The sequence below is a fragment of the Asterias amurensis genome, chromosome 7 (genome assembly GCF_032118995.1).
Source record: "Asterias amurensis chromosome 7, ASM3211899v1".
Taxonomy (NCBI): Eukaryota; Metazoa; Echinodermata; class Asteroidea; order Forcipulatida; family Asteriidae; genus Asterias; species Asterias amurensis.
Window position 1 is genome coordinate 23,956,808 of NC_092654.1, and position 26,681 is coordinate 23,983,488.

A 26,681-nucleotide genomic window follows, 5' to 3' on the forward strand; every position below is an offset into this window, starting at 1 on the left:
TTGGATGTCTCTGTCTGTTGATTTATAAACTGGAATTTTAAAACGATAACATTCAGCGAACTGATTTTCTGGATTTTGAAACTTTCATTAACTTAAAGGAACATTACAGAATTGGTAAGAAAAAAACTTGTCTAAGATCACAGATTTACATACATTTTTAAGGTGTAATGATGATGATGATAGTAGAAAACATCTCATGAAATATTTTTGTCTGCAATGTCATATTTGAGGATAAATAAGTAAAACTAAATTCCTGTTTGGAGTTTATTGCTCAGTGAGCATTTAAATTTTTATTTTATTTTATCAATATCATGCAAAATGTGCAATAATGTTTTCAATATTTTCCCGTGACCCAGATGGCTGATTAATCTTAAACTACGACAGGTTTGTCAGTTTATGCATATGGTGGATTACAGAAAGTGCTTACACAGCCAGCAACTGTTTTGTTAGCAAAAACCAACTCTGTAATGTTCCTTTACTGGAATAATAATTGTAATTTTTTTTATGTTTCTCCAATTCAAGTATTAAATAATAACAAGTTCTTATATAGCGCATTTCACAATAAACCGTATCAATGCGCTTTACATTAAAGCTATTACCATATATAAATTAAAGGTAGATACATTTTATAAGTTTGATCATCATACCAGTATGTGTATAGGATAGTAGTCATGCAGTTTGTCAACAAATAAAGAGAGAAAAGTGCCAAGCTTAGCAAGAATTTTGGAAAACTATGAGGTGCTTTTGAAGTTCTTTTAAAAGAGTAATTATCCCTGGGTACATTCTGGCCCACTCCTCATAGTCATTGGTTATTTTCTGCTGCTGGTTTATTTTACTTTTTGCAGTTAATTTATATATGGTAAAGCGCCTTTGTTTATGACTACTAAAATTGGTCTGCGACTTTAGTGTATTAAATGATTTTTTCTTCCGTCACAATTGGAAAAACATCGGACACCCATTATTGTGTCACCAAAATTCACTTCACATTCGCAGGAAGTACGAACCAGGCTTTAGTCTGTGTTTCTTCAAAGATGTGTTTTAACAATGTTAAAGTGCACAGCTGAGAGCCCACAGCAAAGTATAACCAGCAAGTGATCCGCTACATGCTGCAGGTAGTTAAACAGTAACAAACATTGGTAAACAAACAAATCTGTAGTGCAGAAACTGGCGATTGATGTCAACAAATATGCCGACACTTAAACTATAATTGGAAGTGTCGTGGCCGAGCTGTTAAGAGCACCCAATTCAAACTCTGGTGTTTCTGATCAGCAGAGTGTGGGTTTGAATCCCCAGCCGTGACACTAGCAAGACACTTTAATAGCCATTGCTTCGTCCTTCGGATGGGATGTAAAGCCATTGGTCCCATGTGTTGTGTAACACATGCAAAAGAACCCAAGTGCACTTATTGAAAAGAGAAGGGTGTTCCTGGCTGGGGCTGCTGTATGCGCCGTAGCACCTTGTAAATCCTAACAAGGTGCTAAATAATGGGGTCTCAGAATTCATCACTGCAATAACCTATCTTTCTGAGAGTATATACTCAGCGCCTTGAGTACCTTGTTTGGTAGAAACGTGCGCTATATAAGACAGTCGATATTATTACTACTTCGATGTTATAATTAAAATAATTTGTATTTGCCCTGAACTTTTCAGTGAGTGTTAAGGGAGAACACTGCTATTCATCTGGTAATGTTTCCATTTGAAACATGAAGGTACTTTTGTTTCTTCAATTATCAAGCAAGACAAAGGGTTAATTAAGGTGCAAACTCAAACATGTACTCTGTTAATTTCTCATTTTCTGTCCTTCATTGTAGGAAGTAAGATTACTTTGAAACCCTTGTAGGTGTGTTTGCCATTTCTTATCTGTCGAACCTTGCCTCAACCCATGAAATAAAAATACTAAGTCTGGCTATCATGATTTGAAATTTCAGCCTTCACTTCTGCCTGAGCACGTTATTGTATCAGACATGATCGGTGACTAGAGTCAGTTACATGTACTGACATTTGATACAAGACGATTTATTCAATCTCTGTGTTTACTCACCCGCTCACTCTCTGTCCCGAGAGACACCAAGGATATCCCATTAAAGAATCCGTAGTATCGGCTTGTCAGTAGATCTCCCATTGTTATATCCCTAATTACTCATCAACGTCAAGTTGCAGTACAGTACAGTTTAGAATTACGACGTGTAGTCAGCTTAACGCAAGCATTGGGGTTTTCATATTTGTGAGTCGCTTTCTACATGAGAAGAAATTCTCATTCTGGAGAATATTCAGTGTCTAGTTAATAGCGTAGGTGTCAGGACATTGCTCAGATGTTTTTATACGTATGTGACTACACCACAGTAGTGAAGACGCTCAAACAGCTCTTCATGATGAACCAAAAGTAATAATCAAAGAGCAAAGAGATGTCTGCATCTTGTGGTGTCTGTTTCATAGAAAACCATCGTCAACATTCAGTTTCTTCTTTTCCAACTTTTCAATCCTTTCGACAGCTGACAGAAGCACACAGAGACAAATGTTGCAAACATTATGTAGTTTATACTGATTCAATGCAGCTAGACCATCCATGACCTCACATTGAGGATTCCAGTCTCCCCTCGAACAATCATCCACTGGCAAACTTTCTAGGAAAAGAAGTCCATCCTATGTCAATTGACCTAGATACAAGTACAACACTTCAACTCCTTTGATACATAAAACATGAACACTGAAAAATAACTTTAAATGTACTTTATAGCTACAAAACTGAAGATGAAACAAAGCAAACACAGAATTGAAAGTAACATAATTCCACAAATCAAGCTAGGAGACAACAAAAAACAACAACCACTACCGGTAATTAGCACTCACAAGAAGAAGTCGATGATGGGTCCTGACACAATAAAACCACGATTGATTATAAACTTGCAGAGGGAAATAACAAGGAAGTCCATTCCATAATCTGATAATTCATTGAAACAATCCTCAACCTCCAGGGTTAGAGCTAAGTGGATGAACCACCTGCCTTGGAAACTCCTTTATCTCTTGACAGAAGGTTAAAAGGATAATCAAGGATATTACACCAGATCCATTGTTACTGCTTCAATCTTTGGCACACTGTACTTTGGGATTTACATATCATTTCAAGATGAAACGGCAGAAAAAAATGAGAGACTTTGCACAGAAATAGTTTTTTCATCTCTTCTCAATTGATCGGGAACCCAAGTGTTTACAATAAAAATCAATTCAAAGTAAAAAACAACCATATGGAAGTCTTGAACGAGTTCAAGGGATACGTACTCAACCACATTCAAGGTTTCTTCTTTTAAATATTTATATCTCTCCCACTTAAATCAATAGCTCAGATAGTGGAGGTTTTGTGCATAATATTAGCAAACCCCAGTGGAAAACACCTGAATAGTAAAACATACAAATTAACATTAGGCACTTTTGAACCTCGCTCAAAGTGCCTCCCAATATATATTACTACCCATGTTCATTGGGCATTAAGCATTAATTACTAAAACCGTCTCAACTCCTTAGGAGTATGCAGCACCCGCAGCCAAATGGGCGTACATGTTCCAAATTATTCACATATTAAACAGTCTCCACCCCTGGAGGTACCCATTCACACCTTTGTGATAAGGTGAAGTTATAGCTTAGATTCCTGCTCAATGACAAACGTGTCATAACCTAACCAGGATTTAAACCCATAGTCTGATGAAAAGACCATCAAATCTGCTCAGCCACAAACAAAAATACCTGTGCGCCAACCTAATATTTACTTTGAATATGAGAGAAGTCAAACTTATGTAATTGTCAAAGACTAGTATTCACACTTTGTGTGACCCAACATATACATGAAATAAAAATCCTGTAAAAGTTCAATCAGTCATCATCAGAGTCACACAAATTAGTGGGGGAGAAAAAAGTTGTCCACAATCACCATTTTCATACTGTGTACAAATCTTAACACAATAAACCATCTCTCTTTACTCAGAAAACAACCACTTCTAGAAGGGATTTTGAAATGGTGCACCCACAAAACCTACACTGCTATATATTAAATAGTATCCATGTTAGTTTATGTTAGTATTTCAATCTTTCTAATGTTAAATGTCAAATGCAGACCCCCAGGGTTCCCACAATGAAAAAAACTAGCACATCTGGTCGATACTTGCATTTATAATGCAAGTCGATATGCACGAATGGCGAGAAAAGTATAAATAAATTTGACTTTATTAATTAAAATGTCATATCTGCTCATCAGAACATTGAACAATTGGTTTATTTTCTGGGAACTTTCTGCAGAATCAGGGAGAGTTACTGTAGCTCTATTTACCGGTAGTGTGTTGCTTAGGACGCAAGTGTCAAGACCAGGACTCGAACCAACACCTGCTACAGAAGCACCAAAGCTTGAGTCCAGTATACTAGACCAGTCAGCCACGACTACTCTTCTCTGTCTACATTCCCATCGATCAATCCCCTATTGGTAAACAAGCTCCTACATTTACAGCACTATAAAAATATATTAACATTAAATAAACTGAAGAGCTGATATTATTAAAACCTTTCACTTGAACAGCGTGAAACTATTTGTCTGCAAACAGTGTTATCCAATGTGTGTTTTACAGCGACCACTTCATACTCCAAACACCCTGGGTGTAGTGCAAGGTCTAAACTATTAAGTCCAACAATAATAACAGACCAATAATATGATATACAGACCATCCATTCAGCTCTACAGTAATTTCACCTTCTCCATTAGAGGGAATAAATTAGACAGGTGTTCAACTTCCCAAGGTACTGTTTGTGTACTCTTGGACTCTTATGTCATTCGGCCGATATTTTCTCTTCACTGCCGACCCCCCTTGTGGATGGATTCATAAATTTATGTACACACTCGTTTATTAATTAACTTGAAAAGGGAATATTTTTAATCTCAAATTTCAATCTATAAATGGATCTGTATGTTAGAGTGGGTATATGTGTACAAAACCCTGGGGCATGTCAGTTAACTGTCATCTAATATAACCTTTATCTTTTATGAAGTGAGATTAAAAAAAGGGTCATACACAGACTAGTCACACATCAAAAACGAGAAAACAGCTAAAGCAAAGACTAGGCCTAAATTTTTATATAAAATCAAGTGCCCATTTTCAATTTTATTTAAAAACACAGTTCTTAAAAAGAAATGAATCCCAGCAATTTGTAGACTATGTCAACTTTTTGAATTTTGTTTTATAATACAAATAGTTTGATTTATATTATTGTCATGTCACATATTATAAATGTATTACCTACATCAACCCTTCAAAATGAAGGGAATGAGAAAAAAAGGGAATAAAACTCCCTTGCAATAGAAAACATAAAGCCTGAAATGAAAAATTCCTGATTTCCATGGTGTCTATTTACTTTGATGAAAGGTTGCAGTCCGTTTCTAGAAATAGCTCACAGCCATCTCTGTTTTCAATGCTAGAATTCCACAATCGCGATGATTGTTTTTTGTCTCTCGATAGGAAGAATATTGGAAATGAAGACACAGGCTTCAGGACCTGATGAAGCTTCTTGAATTCCAGGGCTCCAATTTGACAGAAGATACAGCAATAATTTTGTCTGGATACTATCTCAGATCTGTAGACAGTGGACCTTAAGGGTTTAGACTTTTGCACTTGATTTTGTCTAATTTTGAAATGCTACTGATGTATACTTCTTATAGTGGGTATTGTTCAGAGTCAAGAATATATTAATGACAAAAAAAAATTAAGTGGGTCCACCAATTTATTTTGCAGGCACTATTTTTCTTGCTTTTCTTGACTACCCCAATTAGTTTAATAAGCTAACACTTCTTCCCTTTTAGTTGGTGAAAGGTGAAAAGGTGAATATCTTCAACGGTGCAAATGAAAAGTCAAAACAGATTGCTGTGAATGTCTCATCCAAAGATTGCTATTCTTTTGTTTTGTCTTTCATTTCACATTTGATATTACTTTCATAATTTTGACTTATAATTGTTAATTTAAACAAGAATGTATTGGCTTATTTATTGCCTTTTTAAAGTTGTGTAAAGCCCATTCAGTATATTTTCAATTTACTTCTTGACATCATCATCACAAAACTTGGTCAGGGGCCATTTCGGAAGTCAAAGTGGTACATACAGTAATTATTGTCTATTTTTAGCCATCAAGAAAGACTCTGCTAGGGTTGAAGCGTCAGGCCAATCACTTTTGTTTTTCATTTATACCATACGCCCTATTGGTTTATAAGCAGTTTGCAAACAGCTAATTTTCTATTTTCTCACAGTATTAAACAGTGTTATTAATGGTATGGCATGCATTTTACGTGACGGAGAGTAGCCGCATTTGACATTAGAAAAGGGGGTCAAAATGAATATAGAGTAATTACTACAAATACAATCAAAACAAAAGGGTCTGTTCTAAAAAATAAATTCTGTTCATGTCTTGCATGTCTGTAAAGCGTGCCCCTAATTTATCTTCATATTACTAGAAAATGATTTGAGTAAACAAGTCTTTTATGCAGTCACTCAATTAAATACATTATGGATGAATGTGGGCAATATGCTTCATTTACACCATGTGTTCATGCAAAGAATTGTAGAGAATGGCTTTAAAAATTAAATTGGACTGAACAATGTATGGTGGCTTATTGCTGAGGGGTAAAGCAGCTGATAAATTGCATTGTTAGTTGTTGCTATGATAGGTAAATAGATAAAACTGTCCTCCCAGCACAAATGCTAAATTACAAAAAATGTACATTTAAAAAAAACATTACAAATACCACCATATGAGCCTGCACTGCACACACCAAACATTAACTTGAACTTTTCAACACTATATAGATAAAGGCTGATGCAAAACCGCAAGAGTCAACATAATATCAAAGTTCACAAGAAATAATTTTCCTAAAATTAAAAAATAGATAATTGTTTATGTTTTTAAAGGGTGTACGACATTGGTAAGATTGAAAATATGGATGTTTACAGATTTACAGTTACACACAACTAACATAGAGATGGGCAGAGTTAGATAACTGTGATCAATTGAAATATTTTTGCTTGAAATGATTTAGTTTCTGAAAAATGAGTAAAGCAATTAGTTTTGATATTGTGAGTCAAAAATGCTGATGTCTAAAAACAGACCTAGGAAAAAAACATTTTAGGTTTTTTCCCCACAATTATCTTGTGACTCTGATGACTGATTGAGCTTAAACTTTCACAGGTTTGTTACTTCAAATATAGGTTGGGACACATAAAGTGCAGATACTAGTCTTGCACGGCTCAAATTTTAGCAAATTTTTAGGAAAATTCCCAACACTGCAAGACCCAACGTTTATTTTACAAGACCAGATTCAAGATGAGTTGAACAAGCACGAAGAGAAGAGCTATCTCATTAGCCATGCCACTTACATGCTCAATAGAATTGAAATGTATCACTCATTGTCACATTTTTCACTAAGAAATTACACAATGAGTTATAACAGTTGTTAAAGGAACACGTTGCCATGGATCGGTCGAGTTGGTCTTTGAAAAGCGTTTGTAACCGCTTGTTATAAAATGCATGGGTTGAAAGATGTTGTAAAAGTAGAATACAATGATCCACACAAACATGCCTCTAAATTGCACGGTTTTCCTTTTACATTGTCGACTAACACGGTCGGCCATTATGGGAGACAAAAAGAATTGGCCTACTGTCCAAAGTTAATATCAAGCCCGGCTTTGACATTTACGGATATTGTCTGCATGCTTTAGGCACGTTCACAGGCTCTCATCATTTGATAACTCACATCAAGGTACACATTTACTTCTACATTCATCGGTGGGAGAGTGTATAGCTTCAAACAACTCCAAATTTCAAGATGGCCCTTTTTTTCTTGTTTATTAATTTTAATTGAGTCCATTTAAAGCACAAAAATAAAAGCAAAAAAATAAAATACATATTTGTATGAATGTAGTCAGGGCATGGTAATGGTTAATGAGATAAATGACTTAACAATTTTACGTTAGGTTGTAAGATATCATAGTTTGTATCTAACTGATCTTTAAAACATCCATCAACCTTTCTTATAATCTCTTTGGACTAAAAAGTGTTCCTCTCCACAGACATAAAAGCACATTTCCCAGTCAGCCAATTTTACCTGCATGACAACGTATACAAATTCCTAGCGAAAAACTCCAACATTACTCTGCTTAAACTCCTAAGATATACGCATCTTTATTTGATTAGGATCCGGAGCGAAGACCTTGAAGACTGTATTAAACCAACAACGTATTCCAAGTCATCCCTAGATTCTAGAAGTTGTCATCATTTACGCTTCATGACTGCATGTCAGAACTGTGTCCCTTACAGAGTTACATCCGAACAGGTAAAAATCCAAGAGACAAACTGTGAAGAACTAACACACCCAGCTGATAGTCCCAGCTGATAGTCTGATGAAATAGCAAGCTGTGGAATCAAACTCAACACATCTTGGTTTGAGTTACACTACAAGTAAAGCCAACTGGCACAAGTTGCTCAAGTGGTGATGAGAACTGTCATCGTTTATACAGCGGACCGTACCATTAAGCAAGCAGGGATGTAGCTAATCATGGGGGAAACTACCAGATGCCAGCTGTAAATAGCTTGTAGATTATACACAAATGATATCACACCTCGATTATGATTCGGGTCCCAGTGGAAAATGGGAAAGTCCCCCCTAATTTTTAATTGAGCAAGATCGTGCTTTGTGATGTGGAAAGGCAATTCAAGCACACACTGTGTGCGTGTAACTACATGTGTTTTTATGAAGTGTGTTTGAGTTCACAAAAGCTGGCTTTAAAATGTCGGTACAGATCAATGATTTGGTTGACCGTCAATGTGCGGTAGAAACTAAAAACTTTAATTGACGGCGGATTCGGGGAATAATGCCACAACGTGCATGATGTGTAATTGCTGATATCATGTGCTCATACTGGTCGGTTTTATTGAGCATGGAACATGAATGATTCATACACAAAATTATTGTTGTATTTATCCGAAGGAACAGAATCATGTATCGGGTACCCAGGAATATTTGCAAAGAACAGAAGTTTCTCCGAAAGAACAGTTAAAAAAATATACGAGAGAAAACATAAATAAATTCCTCAAACTGCACGGAATCTAACTTACAAAGGTGTTTTTTATTTTTTTATTATGAAAGATAACATCACAAGAACAGAAGACTACACTTCAGTGAGATTCATTGCTAACTAAAAAACTGAAGCCATGCTTGTTTGTTGAAATGGTCCTTTTGGTTAAACCCTGAAATTAAAATTTTGAAGGGATTTTGGAAACAATCTCAGTGCTAGTGAAATAGTGAGTGATTTCTTCATATGGAGAAAATGACAGTTTGTTTTACTAGTCACACATAACAAGTCTGAATTCATATAAAAGTCTGGCTTTTCTCTCTTTTTTTTAAGTCACTTTATTATACAGATTTGGGGGGTTTAATGTTTCCATTTTATTTAATTTAACAAACTTTTAGAACTTTAAAAAAAAAAACTTTCCATGAACAATTGGAGATTAACAAGTTTTCCGGTGTAATTTAATTTCAATTATTTAATTTTCGTTTATAAATTCTAGATGTGAAAAGACAACCTAACTTACTAGCAAAGAGCCCCGTAGAGAGAAGACAAAGAAAGAAGGGAATAAATAATTTAGCGTGTAGCAACGAAAGAAAATGTGGATAGGAAACTGTAAGTGATAACACAGTCTGGAAACTGGCACAAAGGTGGTTTGTTTACCCTGAGGAGTGTTGCTCTAACCTTTAAGAGAGTGTGACTAAATGTGACTGATATGCCAAGTTTGAAAAAGGTGTCGGCTTGCCATAGAGATTTAACACCATCCTCCCATTAGAACAAAGTGACATGTAATCCTAATTCACAAGAACCATCTCTGCCCTCACAGGTACCCATTTACTCCTGGGTGGGGAGAAGCAATTATAGTTAAGTGTCTTGCTCAGGGACACAATTGTCACGACCGGGATTCAAACCCACACTCTGCTGAACAGAAGCACCAGAGCTTGAGTTTGGTGCTCTTATCCACTCGGCCATATTAAAAGAAATGGCTTCCATGGTCCTGGTTTTCCACTCTCTCCATACATGGCACAGCACCCACCTTCCTTCAAGAGCTGCAACAACGCCCTGAACCACACCGTCGCCTCCTTCCTCCGATACAAATCATCTTGGTGTGTTCCTCACACAACCACTCCTGGTGAAACCGATCTTTATCTGTCTGGTCATTTCTTTTGGAATTCACTCCCCATGAAACAGAGACTTCCTACTTCACATTCAAGAACGAACTCAAAACCCATCTTTATCAACTGATTGTTTCACCTTCAGTTAACTGTATTTTTTTCAGATGTCAGTTTAGTTTTCTGCGCCAAGAGTGTCATATGTGACAGACATGGCACATTCAAAGTCCAAATTATTTGTTATTATTGTATTGGTGCCCCTTGAAATGACTCCCCTTTACAAGGGGAAAAACGGCCTTGCCCCTACAAGAATATCAGTACATATCTCCTTTGAAAATTAATCTCACACAGTTATGATTTCAACTTGAGTTAAAAACAATTCCTTGAAGCTAAAACCCAAGACGTTGAAATCAATTCCACCAAAAGATTTCTCAAGCAAATCTCCCACAGGATAACTTTGCGTTGTCTGTCCGTGTGTCGAGAGAAGGTCTAGAGATAAAGCGATAACCGCGCTGAGTTTATCTAGCCTGCTAATTCAATCTAATTGTGCCCAGGGACATTATTTCAGGATCAGACAAAAATTATATTTTGACCACTGCTGATAATTTGAAGTATCAAGAGGGATTAAAACCAGTCAGTGTTTGATGGAACGATCCACACTATGAGATATGCATTGTGTATCTAATAGCAATCCTTGAGACTCACATTTAATCATCCAACAAAAACAGATTAATGCAAATCATATGGGCTTCTGATATGAACCAATTTGTGTGAAGTGAGATGGCTTATGGTCCATTCAGAACGAGCAACTAATGTTGTATTGTGGCTCTTTCTTTAATTTCCTTTGTGATATTCAAACAAGATTTTTAATGACTTTGGCATTTCCTCTTATTTCACCCTGTACCGGAAGTACATGTAGCAACACAAAGTCACTGAGAACATGCACCTGCTTATCTAGTGTCACCTGTAACATATCCGACACTTAGATTCTGAATGCTTAGTTTCTGTCATGAATCAAAGCATGACTATGCCACACCTTAATTAAAATAACTTCACTGGCTGCTGGTTAGGGAGAGGATAACCTCAAAGATCTTGGTTTATGTATAAATGCCTCAACAGCACAGCACCTGGCTATTTATCATCCTGCCAGGTCGCTCAAGCCTTTGCTCAGCACCTGACACTACTCGCCTTATGGAACCCAACTCTGTCAAGCTTCTTTAAGTCTGCATCAAGTCTCACCTTTTGCACATTTTGATCCGTGGAATGCACTCACTATCAAGATCAGACTATCTGGCTCTTTATGCAAATTCAAGAAGTGTATCAAAAAGTATAACGCGCTGCGTTCTTGATGTAGTGGCACCTTAAAAATGCCATAGATTTATATTTCGTATCCTTGCTTGAAGGTTAAAGGAAAATTTGCGCTTTGCTGTATGAATTTCACACATCTTTTGTGAAATAAGTACTTTTGTCATAGAGTATGATTTCAGGCCCACACATGTACCAACATGCAACCTGTTTATATTCGGCCTAGAAATGTGACTTGCGTGACATCACTCCAATTTCAAATTTATGCATTATATCAGTGCGCTTGCATGCAGCTGAGCAGAAAAATTAACATTGCTTCAATTTTGGGAATAAAACGTGAACATTGAGAAAGTCTATAACTCAGAATACATCTTGACAAGGATGGTGCGTCTTAAATGGTCCAACATCACTCTACACTACATCCTCACTTGTGCCTAAGACTGTTCAATATTACTCAAGACTTTATCTTCACTTTATTGTTGTACATAGATAGTCAAATAATACTTAATTAGTCTTTTAACTAATTTTAATACAAGAATCTGAGTTAATTTCATCTTTTTTTACTTTCCACAAAAATCAGAGTTTATTAATTTTTTTTTTTTTGAAAAGTGGACTGTGCCTCACTAAAAAACAGTATGTACAAAAAAGGGTACGTACTTGAACTTTCCCTTTCTTAAGCCTACATGTAACAGGCAAGATATGGTTCAGGGACAAGACTTTATTGACTACAAGCGCTGACCAATATGTACACAGGTGTGGGCTCTAATAGGCTTTTCAGGTTATTTATTAATAACAAATATTTCTGATGGCCTGATGTAAAGTTATACAAGTTTTCTCTCAAATTAAGTTTTAGTTGAGCATAAACTACCTCAGTGCTCCAAATATGATCTAGATATTAGATGTAGTTCCCAGTTAGTGTTGACACGGGAACAGGTGAATCATGAGAGACCCATGCTAAAGTCCGCCACGTACAACTTCCTGTACAATGATTATTCTCCCATTCCCCCTCCCCCAACACACAATTAACTTGGCAAACCTTTCCGTTTTCACACCTGCGTTTTCCTGCCAACACATTTTGAGATTTCCATGCCAACGATGTTTACCAGCAAGTAGTATTCCTTTTTGTCAGGGTAAATGAAATGAATGCCTCGTTTGTGACGTGAAGTTGTGATAAGATTGAATGACTTACCCGGTTGAGATTGTAAAGTTCCTCAAGGTTTGCTTGCATCTCTTCACATCTCTTGGCTTTCTGCAATAACAACAGAGAGAACTATTCAACGCTAATCTGTCATTTCATTCAAGGGGAGGAACTGCAGGGCTGAATTTCATAGAGCTGCTCAAGCACAAAAAGTAGCTAAATAAGCAAACCAAAATTTTGTTTATCAGAATAAGGTTACCAACCGAAGTAACATCTCACATGTACTATCTGTGGCTGGTATCCTGCTTAATTTTGCTAAACAGAAACTGTTTAAGCAGTATTTTCTGCTTTTAAATCAGCTGTAGGAAATTGGGTCCTAGTTGTGCTGGTAAACTCAAGTCCCTTCTCTAGTTTCACACGAGAATTTCAGTCCAGACGAACTTGAAATGTTTCCATAATTCATGAAATATAGATCATATAACCTGTGACATCACATGTTTGCATGAGCCACAGAGCCTAAACTCCTGCAGGCACAATCTGTACACCAGTCCAATGGATGGAAGAGCAAATAAAATCTGATAGAGCCATTAATACACACACAGCTCAAAGATACTTAATATCTTACTGATGCAAAAAAATAAGAACTAAAACTTTGGGTTGTGTTTTTATCTCTGAAAATAGAACTATGTCAAATTATGTGGAACAACTTTGTGAAGTTGTTTAGCTTCTTTTGTATGTTTTTTATTCATTTGGATAATAAAACACCAAAAAGGCAGACACTATTCAAATTTGCATAGTTTAACATTTATAAAATGTGTAAAAATGAGCCACTCTGAAAACGAGACAACGTGAGCCATACACGATGTTCTCATAAATAGAAACACGTTTGATTGGAAACCAACTAGACTGGAATGAGGACACTCTCGCCCATAGAAACTTATTACCATGTCTGTATTATATTTCGGGCTGTTTCCCAACAAGCCTCGGGCTTATTTAAATAGCCTCCTTATCCACTTCTTATTCTGTTACCATGATAAGGTCTATACAGTGTTAACACATATCAATGTAAATGGGTAAAACCAAAACTGCATATAAATGTTGTCCCACTGATTCTGTCTTTTCTTATAGTGAGCATGGAAATAAAAGTTGAAAGGAATTGAAAGGAGAATATCAGTAATAAAATGATGAAGTCATCTCATACCTCAGACAGCTCAGCATTCTTGACCTGAAGGTGAGCTTCAGTCTCTTCACATTGATGCTATAGGTATAAAATGAAACGAGTTAGAATGATGTCCAGATCATTTAAACACATTTTTTTTATATAGAAACAAAAACAAATTATTGGTACAAAAACAAATTGTTTAAATTGTCTAAAATAATAAACCCCTTCTCTTAGTAAAAGGTGAAACTAAATAGGTTCCTTTATGGGGTCCTACAGGTTTATGACCCATCTGAAGGACGAAGCAATAATAGTTAAATTTTATGGTTAAGGACACAAGTGTCAAGACCGAGCGGGACTCGAACCCACACTCTTGATAGTACACAGTTGATACTAAAAAGATGAGTGCATTAATTAATACAGATTTTTAGAGTACTCTAAACTTTTCAAATAGTTCACCTTTTTCTTTTGTAAGGATGTTTGCAATCGACGGTGGTCTTCCTGCAGGGTTTCAGCATCAGCGATGTTAATACTAAGCTGTTAACAAACAACATAAATAACACAACTATTAAAACAATTAGAGTTAAGCCACAAGGAAAACTGACAGGGCAAATCTTTAATATAGGGTGCGTTCGATTAGCTTCCCTGGGTCAACCCTGCAGTGCTCACTCGGGTGAGCCCCTGACAAGAGCCCTCTCGTGGTGACGACATGCACCTCGGGTCACCCCCAAGTGACCCACTCCACAAGCAGGGCACTGGGGGCTGACCCGGGTCAGCACCTGGATTGACGTCAAAGCTATTCGAACGCACAGGGGGGCAGATCAGGGTCGACCAAGGGAAGCTAAACTAACGCACCCATAATTGGGGTTGAAAAAAAGAAAAATTTGCTAGAGCAGGATTTGAACTTGCGACCTCCAGATTAACATAACTGAGCTCTGTAGCCCCTAATGTTGCCAGTCTCCCTATTTTGTCAATATCTTCGTTCGGTGGTGCTAGTCAGAAGCCATTCAACAGTTTGAGGTTGTTCAACTTTTAGTAATAATGAACTAGAAACCAACCCATACACAAATGTGTTCTTTGAATACAAAATTTCGCACAGTAAGGGCATCATGGTACAATGATTTTTAACATAAAAAAATTACTGCAACGTGAGTCACTGTACTTTTGTGTTGCATAAAAATTACTTCTGCAACAATCACAATGTGACAGGTAGGTTGTTAAAAGTGTCTGCAAAATGTCATAGTCTGTTTGGTACATTGACTTGACGCAAACAAATATTATAAATGCAAGACTGAACGTTATCAATGAACGACATGTTTAGTCATTGTGAAATTTTATAAGGTTGTCTAAATGTAAGATTTCCGCTTAGGTTTCACTGTAATCTGATCGTTTCAAACAAACCTGTGAAAATTTGAGTCCGATGGGTCGTCGGAGTTGCGAGATAACTATGAGAGAAAAAAACACCCTCGTCACACGAAGTTGTGTGCTTTCAGATGCTTGATTTCGAGACCTCAAGTTCTAAACTTGAGGTCTCGAAATCAAGTTAGTGGAAAATTACTTCTTTCTCCAAAACTACGTCACTTCAGAGGGAGCCGTTTCTCACAATGTTTTATACCATCAACCTCTCCCCATTACTCTTAACAATTAAGGTTTTATGCCAATAATTATTTTGAGTAATTACCAATAGTATCCACTGCCTTTAATTTTGTTTTTAGAATTACCTGTTCTTGTATCTCTTGCAGTTTGGTCTCTAGTTCTTGTTTTTTACTTGCCTAGACAGAAAAGTTAAAACAATTACTAACAAATGCATAAAAACTGGACAACTTTAAGTTGTTTGACACTGATATTGCACTCAAGACTGACTTTTCTTTCACCAATTTTGAAAAACTAGTATTTGTTTCATCAAAAACTAAATTATTTCAGACCACAAACAAAAGTTCCAATGACAAAAAAATTACATTTTTTTTCGTAAAATAATGACAAATGAATTTGTAGATTTTCTGTTTGAATGTGAATAGTTTTAAACGGGTCGAGTAACTTATATAAACATAATTTCAGAAAATTCAAAATTTTTCTCTATTTTGATTTAACTTCATTGTCTTTTATAAAATAGAAACACTTACCTCTAACTGCAAACTAACTAATTTGTCATCCAAACAACGTTTCTCTCTTTGCTGAAATGATTAAAAAAATACAATTAACCAAATATTGAAGTCAAATTATGAAGTTATCGGCCCTCACAGCCAGTGGCAAAACTAGTAATTTTGATTTAGGTGGAAATCAGATGAAAAAACATAATTTCGGGGGATTTTGAGATAACGTATCATTAATTCATTTTTCGGTCCATTGTGGGGTTTGGGAGGAGGGCCAAGAGGGATAGGGGCCAAGAGGTGGAGGGGGGAGTGACAGGGGGGCTCCCCATCCCCACTGGTGACTAAGGAACTGAACAAATACCACCATTGGAGACAATCACAATTCAAAGTGTTGACCAAACAAACATGCTTAGCACCCAAGAAACTGGTAACCTAGCAATCACCGCTCTTTATATCATTATGAGATAGGAAAATACTGCAAACAGTAAAAATTAAAAAAGTTTTCAAATAAATAAGTAAATAAAAAAAGTTGCTTAACCTTTAACCTTGTTGTATTTTTTATGGTGGTATGTGCCTATAGATCCAACTATAGCATTAATATAAGAGCCAGTGTACACAAAACTCTGCTGGTTGCACTGTCATTGTCAAGTTGTGTATATAGGTTGGGAAATAATAGGAACTAACCATGATGGTGTATTTCTTGAGCCATTCTTTGTTGCTTGATTTCAGTTCTTCATTTTCATCTCTGATTGACTGACTGCGCTGCCATGCTTGCTGTAAACTACAAAGATGTAATGAGAGATATGATAAGACAGACATAATTTAAAGACACTGGACACTATTTGTAATTGTCAAAGACCAGTCTTCTCACTTGGTGTATCTCAACATACACATAAAATAACGAACCTGTGAAAATTCGAAAATTCGAAAAGTTGCGAGATAATAATGAAAGAAAAAACACCCTTGTCACACGAAGTTGTGTGCTTTCAGATTCTTGATTTCGAGACTTCAAATTCTAAATCTGATCTGAGGTCCTGAAATCAAATTCTAGGAAAATTACTTATTTCTCGAAAACTACGTTACTTCAGAGGGAGCCGTTTCTCACAATGGTTTATACTATCAACCTCTCCCCATTTCTCAGTACTAGGTAAGGTTTGTGCTAATAATTATTTTGAGTAATTACCAATAGTGTCCACTGCCTTTAATACTATTGATATTAGAGTCGTATAAATCCACTCAAGAGAGGAAAAACAATCATGAATAATCAAACAAGACAAAATCAGTTTTGTAAACAAATAATTGTTTTACTGCACTTGTTATTTGTTTTTTTAAAATCATGTAGATGATACTGTGTTGTTGTCACAACAAATAATTTGACCGTATTTTTCAGTGATGGGCATAACAAAGTAGTTTGGGAAGTTCCTTTTTGTAAGTACAAGTTCACTTATGAGGCTTCCTTGGCATCCGCAGTTTCTTTACCAGAAATATTTAGAATAAAGAAGAATACTGGTCTCATATTTGCACCTGTCTACAGAGAGACAAAAAGCCCAAATTCCTACCTCTTGAGTTCTCCTTTGAGACCCTCAATCTGGCACATCAACTGATCATTGGTATCATCCGACGTCTCAATCTGAGTCTGTAACTTCCCATTGTGCTCACTCAGTTTACGAATCTGGAACTGTAGATCCTCAATCTGATTCTGCAACTCCGACATATCCCTGTCATTGGTACAGAAAGAATTATTCCTTTAAGCAAGGTTCGTTTTGGTTTTTAAAAACATGATTAAGTTCGAAAAATGCCGAGCGTAGATCCCTTTTTTCTTGTAGTAATGTGTAAATCACAGTGGACTGAATTATGAAACTGAAACAACCATGTTTCTGAATGGGCAGCACATTGCAATCTAGGTAGCTTTAGAGTATAGCTAAAGTGCTGACATTTGAATAACAATGCATTTAATAAAATATGGTTGTAATTTCCCTGTAACCAACAATTTTAACGACGTCTAAAAGTGCTGGTATATGGGCTTGTGTCGGCTATTGGGCACCACCTTCGGAAATTATCATCATGTCTAATAGTGAATATTAAATAATACAAAAAGGGAATTAGATAGTTCAAGTTGTCTATCAACCACTTTAACCTTGGAAAAAATACAATAAAGTTTAATGGCCTCATGTTTTGGAGCCAAGCACAGTATTTGTCAAAGTAAGTCTCACTGTCACAAGTGCAGGCATTTAACGGTGGGTTAAAAGACTTCTTGTTAAGACTTCTTGCGTGTAAAATTGAATACATTTTAGAAAACAATGTTAACAATCCGTCCTTTTTCAATCTCTCAAACTCATATTTTGATTACTGACCAAACAATACTAAACACCTGTTGTAAAGTAAACCCTGATCCCTTTTTCAACGGTCCCTTTTGTTCGTGGTGACATAAAGGTCTACCGTCTGCCAATCTCACCCCTACAGATGAAATAAACTTTCTCGGGACTTACGGTGGTGAGTCACCTCCTTGTGCTTCAAGACTCCCATAGCTACATGCAGACAAGTCAAGCGAAGCATCTAACAGACCTGTAAGATGTTAAACATAAGATGTCAGACTCATATGGAGCAGAAAACGATCAAACCAGGAAATAAGGACTTCCGTTTTGTAGTCGACAGACCATTCCCCCCCCCCCCCCCTCAAAGAGTGTTGTGTTTTTACAATAGAAACCTTTCAAAATAGGTCAGGCGTGTAGAAATGGAGTGTCAAGTGCTTGTGGAAACAAAAATCAAAATGTGTAGGTGGCCAGCTGTGGGCTGGAACTTAAACTTAGATTGTGCGTTCAGGTGTGCTATGAGTTTTACCAGTACACATAAACCACTGATTGTGAAAATGGTTTCAAGTCCCCTGTTTGTTGAAAGGAAATCCCAAAATATGGACTGTAAAAAAGTTGGTGGACCAGTAAAATGACAAGCTACCTAACTGGTCCTACAGGCTAGTTGTTGAAAAATTTAAGGGCAAACCCTAATGTCATTATTTTCAATTCTAAATGTGCAGCCACAAAATTTGTAAAACATAAATTAATTAGACTTAATATCAGCTTACTAACTTGAGAGCGAAAATAATGAAATTACACAAAATGAGTGTTAATACTTTTGACGGAGATATACTAAGCAGGGATTAATGTTCAGAATTTTCACCGAACCAGAAATCAATACAAGTATTGCTAAATATAATTTTAAAAAGTGATCAATGTGCTAAAGAAAGGCCACTCATTTCTGAACAATCATCACAAAATGCCCAGACATTAATAATACATAAATAATAATAAGTAAAATAAATGAAACAAAAAATGTTGTTTTAAATATATTGGGATACAGTATGAAAGCATGCTACATTGGAAAATTTCAGATCTGGAAATTTTGAACTTTACTTTGACCTCTTTATGTGAATGAAAGAAGGTCAAACACCGCTGCCGTTAGCGACCAAATGGTACAGTTCTTGCAATTAAATTCAATTCATGAATTTAATTCAATTCACAAATTCAATTCAATTCAATTCAATTATAAACATCCAAATTGTTTTCCAGTGTGCATTCTACAATAAAAACACAATAGATATATTTGTAAAATAGGCTCGGTCTCAAAAGGGTTTTAATAAGTCTAAAAAGGTCATTCTCACCACTTAACAGACGAGACGTGTCTGACTTTCTTGTTTTCCAGTGAGATCTAGTTGTACTACTGAGGGGGGTGGACACTACACAGAAGTGACGAGACAGACAAACAGATGCAAAACAAATGGAATGACTGGATGAAATGATGCATAAAGGAAATATTCCATGGCCAATGTAATCGGTAAAAAATGGACCACTTGAATAAACTAAATAATACTAGACACTATGGGGGAACTCACTTAAGAAACTCTCAATTAATCTAAATTGAATAGGACTCAAACACAAGGAGATGCAAAGAGTGGAACAGTGACTCAAGTTGTAGGTTTCATCAAACAAAAACAAAAAAAAAGAAAACAACTTTATGATGCAAAAATGAAATATTCCATGGGCCAACTCAATGACACTGGGCTAAATCCTACATTGTGATTGTTGTGACAGTGAATGACAATCAATTGGGATAATCTAAGACTGGAAATCACTTTGTCCATAATGTGTTGTGCATAATGCATAACCCTTAACAAATAAAAGTGCATGCCAAGTGACACACATAATTCCATGTGTATGTATTGCGTACTGCATTTTCTGTAAAAATGATGTTCAAGGCTGCACAATGCACATATAATGGATTACCATGTGCTCAAGCAGCTCAACTTGACAACATTCATTGAATCATTAGTTTTTTGTCCTAATCACATCTGTGCAATGTAGCGCTTCTTTTTACCCATACATTGAAGAGATTTCAATGAATGCCAACTAGCTGTTGTGTGAGAATTGATTAAAGGGTCTATGTACTTTTTGTAGGACAAAAAACACAATGTCTACAGATTTACACTAAACTTACAGTTTGAAGGTAATGATAGTAGAAAGCTACCCTGAAAATATTACTTGCTGAGGTGCTGGAGTTTTTGAGAAATGAGTAAAACCATGTTATGAAGAAAAACAAATTGTCTCAGTGATCATGAGAAAAAAATTATTTAAGCATGTAAAAATGTTTTTTTCATGACATTGTTTTACTCATTTCTCAAAAACTACAGCACCTCAGCGACTAATATTTTAAGGTACCCTTTCTACTATCATTATCTTCAAATGGTTTAAGTTTAATGTAAATCTGTGGACATTGTATTTTGTGTTACAAAAAGTACCCTACTTTAAAAAAAAATGTATTGAGAGTAATGCAAGTTGAAAGTGTAGTCATGAACTGACTTCCAAAAAGACATCTTGCACACAGGAAAAATCTACCTCCATGCCAATGGCCAATGTATTCAATTTATATTGATGGTGTGTGCCACTGATACAATTGTGTGTCAGTGAAATTGAATTCACATTCGACATTGATTTCTGCGTTCAATTATTTCATTGAATAAATACCCAACATGTTGTATGAACAATGTGTGTTCACTGACAATACAAATGTTGCTATAAATACAAGACTACAGACAAATTAATGTACATAATGGATGTCTGTCCAAGGATGACATTTCTTGTAGACTAAAAACAGGTAGATGTTTAAAGGCAGTGGACACTATTGGTAATTACTCAGAATAATTATTAGCATAAAACCTTACTAGGTGACGAGTAATGGGGAGAGGTTGATGATATAAAAAATTGTGAGAAACGGCTCCCTCTGAAGTGCCATAGTTTCCGAGAAAGAAGTAATTTTCCACGAATTTGATTTCGAGACCTCAGATTTAGAACTTGAGGTCTCAAAATCAACCATCTAAACGCACACAACTTCATGTGACAAGGGTGTTTGTTTTTTCGTTATTATCTCGCAACTTCGAAGACCAATTGAGTTCAAATTTTCTCAGGTTTGTTATTTTATTCATTTGTTGAGATACACCAAGTGAGAAGACTAGTCTTTGACAACTAACAGTGTCCAGTGTCTTTAAAGGGTAAGCATTTGTCATTAGGACTGGGACAGCTCATTTATCTAGAGATACAACTTTTACTAGTCTAATTGATGTATGGCAATCCTGTGGGAAGGTCATATAGTACGTCATCATATATTTGTTCCTGGTGTATATCAACGAATCTTTACTTGCATGATTCGATCAACAGTCACAGCTGTGTGGCATTAGAGTTGGAGGAGGGGCATGGGGGTTGTTTTTAAGAGGGATGCTGCGTCCCTTCCATATTTTTCATGTAAAAGTACTGTTCGCAGTACGAACATCTCATCTAAAATCTGGCAACTAACTCTTTTTGAGGAGTAAATAGTATGTTTTAAAATCAGAGGGTCCAATTTGAGAGAGCAGCTTAACCAATTTTAGACAGCTCTATGAAATTTGGCAGGGGTGCTATTTCTTGTTATTATATCATTTAGGGTATTCATATTGCTGACGTCTATTTCGATGAACACACAGTACAGAAATCACTTATATTTTACTTTTTACATATATTCACAAAATGACAGAGTCAATGAATCTTTTAAAAGGTGCTTGCTCTATAATTACAAGTGAAAACATCTTGAGAAAAAAAATGATATAAAAGCTACAATGTACTTCTGATGGTTTTCATATCTCAGATAGATACTTCAAAATTGTACCTTTCGATCAATTTGTTTTGAAGCTTTCTAATCTGCATTTTGAAAAAATTGTGGACACCTACTTGCTCTAAAGCTGCGAGAGATATCCAAATCCAGACTCTTGGCTTTCCAGTGAGGAGCAATGTCACCTCCAGGAGAAGAGAGCATTCTATCCTCCATGATGGCACTCATCTCAAGATGTCTGCAAAGCGGGACACAATGTACCAAAAGAAATGACGAATAAGAACCATGACCTCCACAATTATGGTGTGAAAAACCCAGGGGAGATTACTGTGAAACCTTTGCCCCTTGTGCGTTGCTTGAGGGAGTTGTGCATGTGGGCTTTGATGGCGGAGAAGGAGAGCTGGACAGTATTGACTCAACATCTATATTTTACTTTATGAAGGGAAACGTGCTTCGGTCAGGGGGATATGGTAGGTCCCTTAGATAAGGCCATCATCTGAAATAATATTTGGAAGGAATTTGCAAGGTTCTAAACACACATCCTTGAGGATATTGGCCATTTCACTTCAACTGCCAAATTCATAACAAATAAAACTGTTATGAGCTTGTTGTGCTCAACCATGAAAAGTTGGGCTCAATCTGTTGGTTGTGAGTCAATAATTTGTTTTTAAACATCCTTTTTCAGCTTGTAAACACATTGTTCTTCATTTTGGTCGTACAACCAAAATCAAATGTTTTTCTTAAACAAAATTTCAGTTGTTGAAATATGACCCCCTTTAAGAGAGAAATATTTCACTGGAAAAAAACTTGAAGAAAAACCAATTTTGACAGATAATACCACTTCTCTCAGTATTGGCAAAACCTTAAATGAAAGCTTATAAATCTTTACAAACAGCTATTTTAAAATGGTTTGATCAGCAAGTAGGGTAACAATCAGATAAACATCAAGAAATACCAATATCAAAATCAAGCATGGCTCTTACTCGTTAGTCATTTAAAAAGTGCTACAATTTATTTTCCATTCTGCAATATAATAATTTTACAAGTCAGACTCTGATCACAGTGAAGCGGAATAATAAAACAAATGCATGTTTTCCACTCCACTGATCCAGACGCAGCTTCATGTTATTTGATTTGATCCGTAAAGCATGCTCAAACATTTCTCAGTCAATAAATTCACACCGAATTCCTCCGAAATCTTTCCCCTTGAATTTACCTTGAAGTCCATCATGCATGAATGTGGACTAGCCTGGTTGTTCAACTGCACTATAATTGGGCGAATCAAATTGCTATAACTAGTTCCAATGTATTGCTGAGTAGAATATTTCTGCAAAATATTTACATTGGTCACTGTTGCACAGCATGGATTTATACCCAAGGTGTTCCACCCTAGTGTGCCACTGGCTAGTAGAAGATTTCAATTGAAATTTATCAACTTGTATGAATGATCACTTTCCCCTCAGTATGTACATGTACGTCATGTTAAGTACATAGTCCATGCAACAACGCGTGCAGGATCCAAGTTTATTACAAGAGCAGGAAAGTAGTCACCATTTAACTGAATTATCTAAAAATATACATCTGCCTTATTTTTGGACAATTTTATTGAACCATTTCCGGAAAAACAAATTTGTAACCGAGAGATAGAATTGACTATGTGTATTATTCCTCTTTGTGAAAGATTCAGGTTTTTTCTAGAGACAACACCGAAGCTAAACGAGATGTCAAGGTTTCAACATCTACTCCCCAAGGAGCTGAAAATAAATGAGCTTTCCCTTCCAATAAGGAAGCTCTGTTCTCAGTTTGGATCAAGTAGCTCAATTCATTTGCTTCCATCAACTAAACACAAACTGGATAAATCATTTAGAGATCTAGACCGTGTAAAGTACATACGTAGTAGACACACGTCCACGTAGCCAGACTGGAAGGCACTGGACATTGCCTACGGCAACTTATCACGTCAGAGAAAGACTGAGGGCGCTTACACAAAATCTTGGAAAAACATCTGGGGGTTTTTAAGGGCAGAAGTATTAAAATTGTTGCTTTATATGAAAAGCGCATCATCAATTTTCTTATGTTGGCTTTAGTTTAACTAACCTTTCATTTTATATATGAGGATCGTGAATTTGATTTGAAACAAGGTCCTCAGAAAGCTTTCTCCCTGGTGTTTATCTTGAGGATTTTTTGTAAATCTGAAACCCAAATAATTTTTTTTTTTTTTTTTAATGTATTGACCGAAATTGGTGCATATTTGCCCAATATGTTAGCTTGTACGTCTAGAGACCATGGTAATTGTAACAACATGTTGTTTGTAAAAAAAACTGCAGTGAAATTAATTCAACACAGGATATTGCAGAAATGTCTCAAAAACTATTTGAACTTTGGAGCATGACATCATAATTAAGCATTATCAATTGTTTTGAATGGACTGAATCTTTACCTCTGATTCTGCACGTTCTTGATCCAGCGTGCGATTCCATTCTGGTACGTAGCCAGGTCAATTTCAATGTCCAGACCTGAAGGGTCCAACTGCAGGGCAAGCTCATCTATATTATTAGTCTAGAAGAACAAAAACCCAAGGAAAACGCTAATTATTTCAAGAGAACAGGTGTATTGTGGTTCAAGCAAGTGGATACAAAAACAAATTACTATGACCTAACCTTCGATGGGAAAGTTAAGTCAACAAAATATAGAGCAAGCACAAAGTATTGTTGAAATCACAAAGCAGAATAAATGTGTACACAATTCTGTTGCCAGACAGGCTGTTTGGCAGAGTCTGACTGACAATACATGCCATCCTTTTTGTATTTTCATGGCATGTGCGGGAGAGAGATTGTATGAAAACGGACAATCCTGAAAGTGGATTAACGATTTCCTCTTGGTGTGGAAATGAAGCTCCCTGGATTTACAAGATAACATTGTACCGGTTTATAGACTCATATCTGAGGGCTCTGTTAATATGTAACAAGAGCCCAGTATTTTATTTTGGTGAAGACAATTTCGCTTCGTTCATGAATAAAACAAAAAGTCATTGTACAGCATTTCATCTTATCTTAAAGCTAAACAAAGTTGTTCAAAATCAAAATTTTAAAACAAGGCACTGAATTAAACAATTCCTCCCACCTCATCCCACAGTTCTAATTTCAAAGCACAATATTGTTAACGTATTCAAAGTCTAAAGGAAACAAATCTATTTTTGAGTATTCATAAGAAGATAGACATGTAATCTCCCTCCATTTTCTAATAACAGACGCCACAAGGTTCAGTGTTATCACAATAAATAGATTGATTGTCCGTCGCACTACACCAGCTGTGAACTACGGTATTCATTCCCATCACTAAGCACGTATTGGATCAAACGAGCAGATACATTTGTCAATTTCTATTGTTTTGCTCACAATGGTTGAATTGTTTTAAATATTAATCTTTCAATAGTTATCAATTTAATGTACTATTATATCAACACACTTTCTCTACATACACTGATGGTGCAATAGGTGGTTGATTTAAAACTGCAACTTTGTAACTAATATGGGAGATGTTTCAATATGTTATTGTTAGACCTGATCTTCTTTGAGAGGGCAGGGTCGTTTTAATTTTGCATTTCCAGTGAAATATCTGAATGCCTATGGAAAACCTTTGAATGGGCACCAAGGCCTAGAACAAAGTGCAACATAAGCCATGACCTCCGAATGATTCCATGCCTGATATAAACAACAAACAAATTATTCAATGATCTAAATATTGTTTTTGGTTTTGGAGTTTTTTGACAATTTGACAAACTAAAATTTTTGAAAATTGACGGCATTGAACTAATATCAAGAGGAAGAAGGAGTAGAAAAGGAAAGGAAACTAAAACCTCAAGTTGTACTTAAATAGACCTTGATCTTTAATTATGTCCCATTTGAACCAATGTATCCAAATCGAGGCTTGAAGGAGAAATAGTCTGGTTCCTTTTTGTTTGATGACTATTAGCATACATTACTGTAATTGACTATTAGGAACATGACCAAGATGGCGGCAACATGATAAAGGTCTATCATACCTCATTTGAATTAACAATCATCTGTATGTGTTGTATGACTCTTGAAACCGGCACACGCCCACATCCTTCAGTGTCACACGAAATGAAAATAGTATCCAACAAGTCTTCCTTGTCAATAATGCTTAAGGCTCCCTCATCGGTGCTACCTCCCGAGCTGTGGCCTGATCGTTTCCTCTGGCCGCGTTCCGGTATTAAAGTATACGTGTAGTTCTGTTCTGGTTTTAAGGGTGAGCTGTCGGACCAAGCAGAGCTCAGTCGCCTGGGTTTCGGACGTCCAGGAGATGCTCCTTGACCTTCGTAGTTTATCTCATCAGTCATGGATGGAGGATGAGGCGTTGGATTGTTTGCAGAATCTCTCAGCTCTAAGTGGGGACTCACTGTTTTAGGTGGTTGACAGCAACCAATTGTGAGTGGCCGCTCGGACAAAGCCATGTCAAGTGAACACTTCAAAGTTGCCTTCTCGTTCCTTTGTGCATTTCCTGTCTTTGATGAATGCATTTCAGTGACGCTTATTCTGAGTTTCTATCTGGAAACGACAACATTCAGAGTTATCATTAAAACTCTGTGTATTATTGTATACACAAAATATTAATCACTAATCAA

At 36.2% G+C, this 26,681-nt stretch overlaps 1 protein-coding gene across 21 annotated transcripts in view; it reads right to left on the minus strand.

Moving 5' to 3' along the window:
• Positions 1-26,681, minus strand: part of LOC139939424 (uncharacterized) — an 88,111-nt gene that overhangs the window by 55,492 nt on the left and 5,938 nt on the right. For 20 of the 21 annotated variants that reach the window (XR_011786306.1, XM_071935321.1, XM_071935318.1 and 17 more), the window contains exons 2-13: positions 26,079-26,604; positions 24,474-24,592; positions 22,153-22,271; positions 19,557-19,631; positions 18,388-18,463; positions 17,458-17,616; positions 16,583-16,679; positions 15,929-15,979; positions 15,527-15,577; positions 14,265-14,342; positions 13,848-13,904; positions 12,698-12,757 (exon numbers count right to left, since the gene is read on the minus strand). Coding sequence is in view for 20 of the 21 variants with exons in the window: in XM_071935321.1 (XP_071791422.1) it covers positions 12,698-12,757; positions 13,848-13,904; positions 14,265-14,342; positions 15,527-15,577; positions 15,929-15,979; positions 16,583-16,679; positions 17,458-17,616; positions 18,388-18,463; positions 19,557-19,631; positions 22,153-22,271; positions 24,474-24,592; positions 26,079-26,576 (1,440 nt within the window). In the remaining variant the exon portion in view is untranslated. The remainder of the gene's footprint in view (positions 1-12,697; positions 12,758-13,847; positions 13,905-14,264; positions 14,343-15,526; positions 15,578-15,928; positions 15,980-16,582; positions 16,680-17,457; positions 17,617-18,387; positions 18,464-19,556; positions 19,632-22,152; positions 22,272-24,473; positions 24,593-26,078; positions 26,605-26,681) is intronic. The other variant, XM_071935308.1, reaches the window with a different exon arrangement.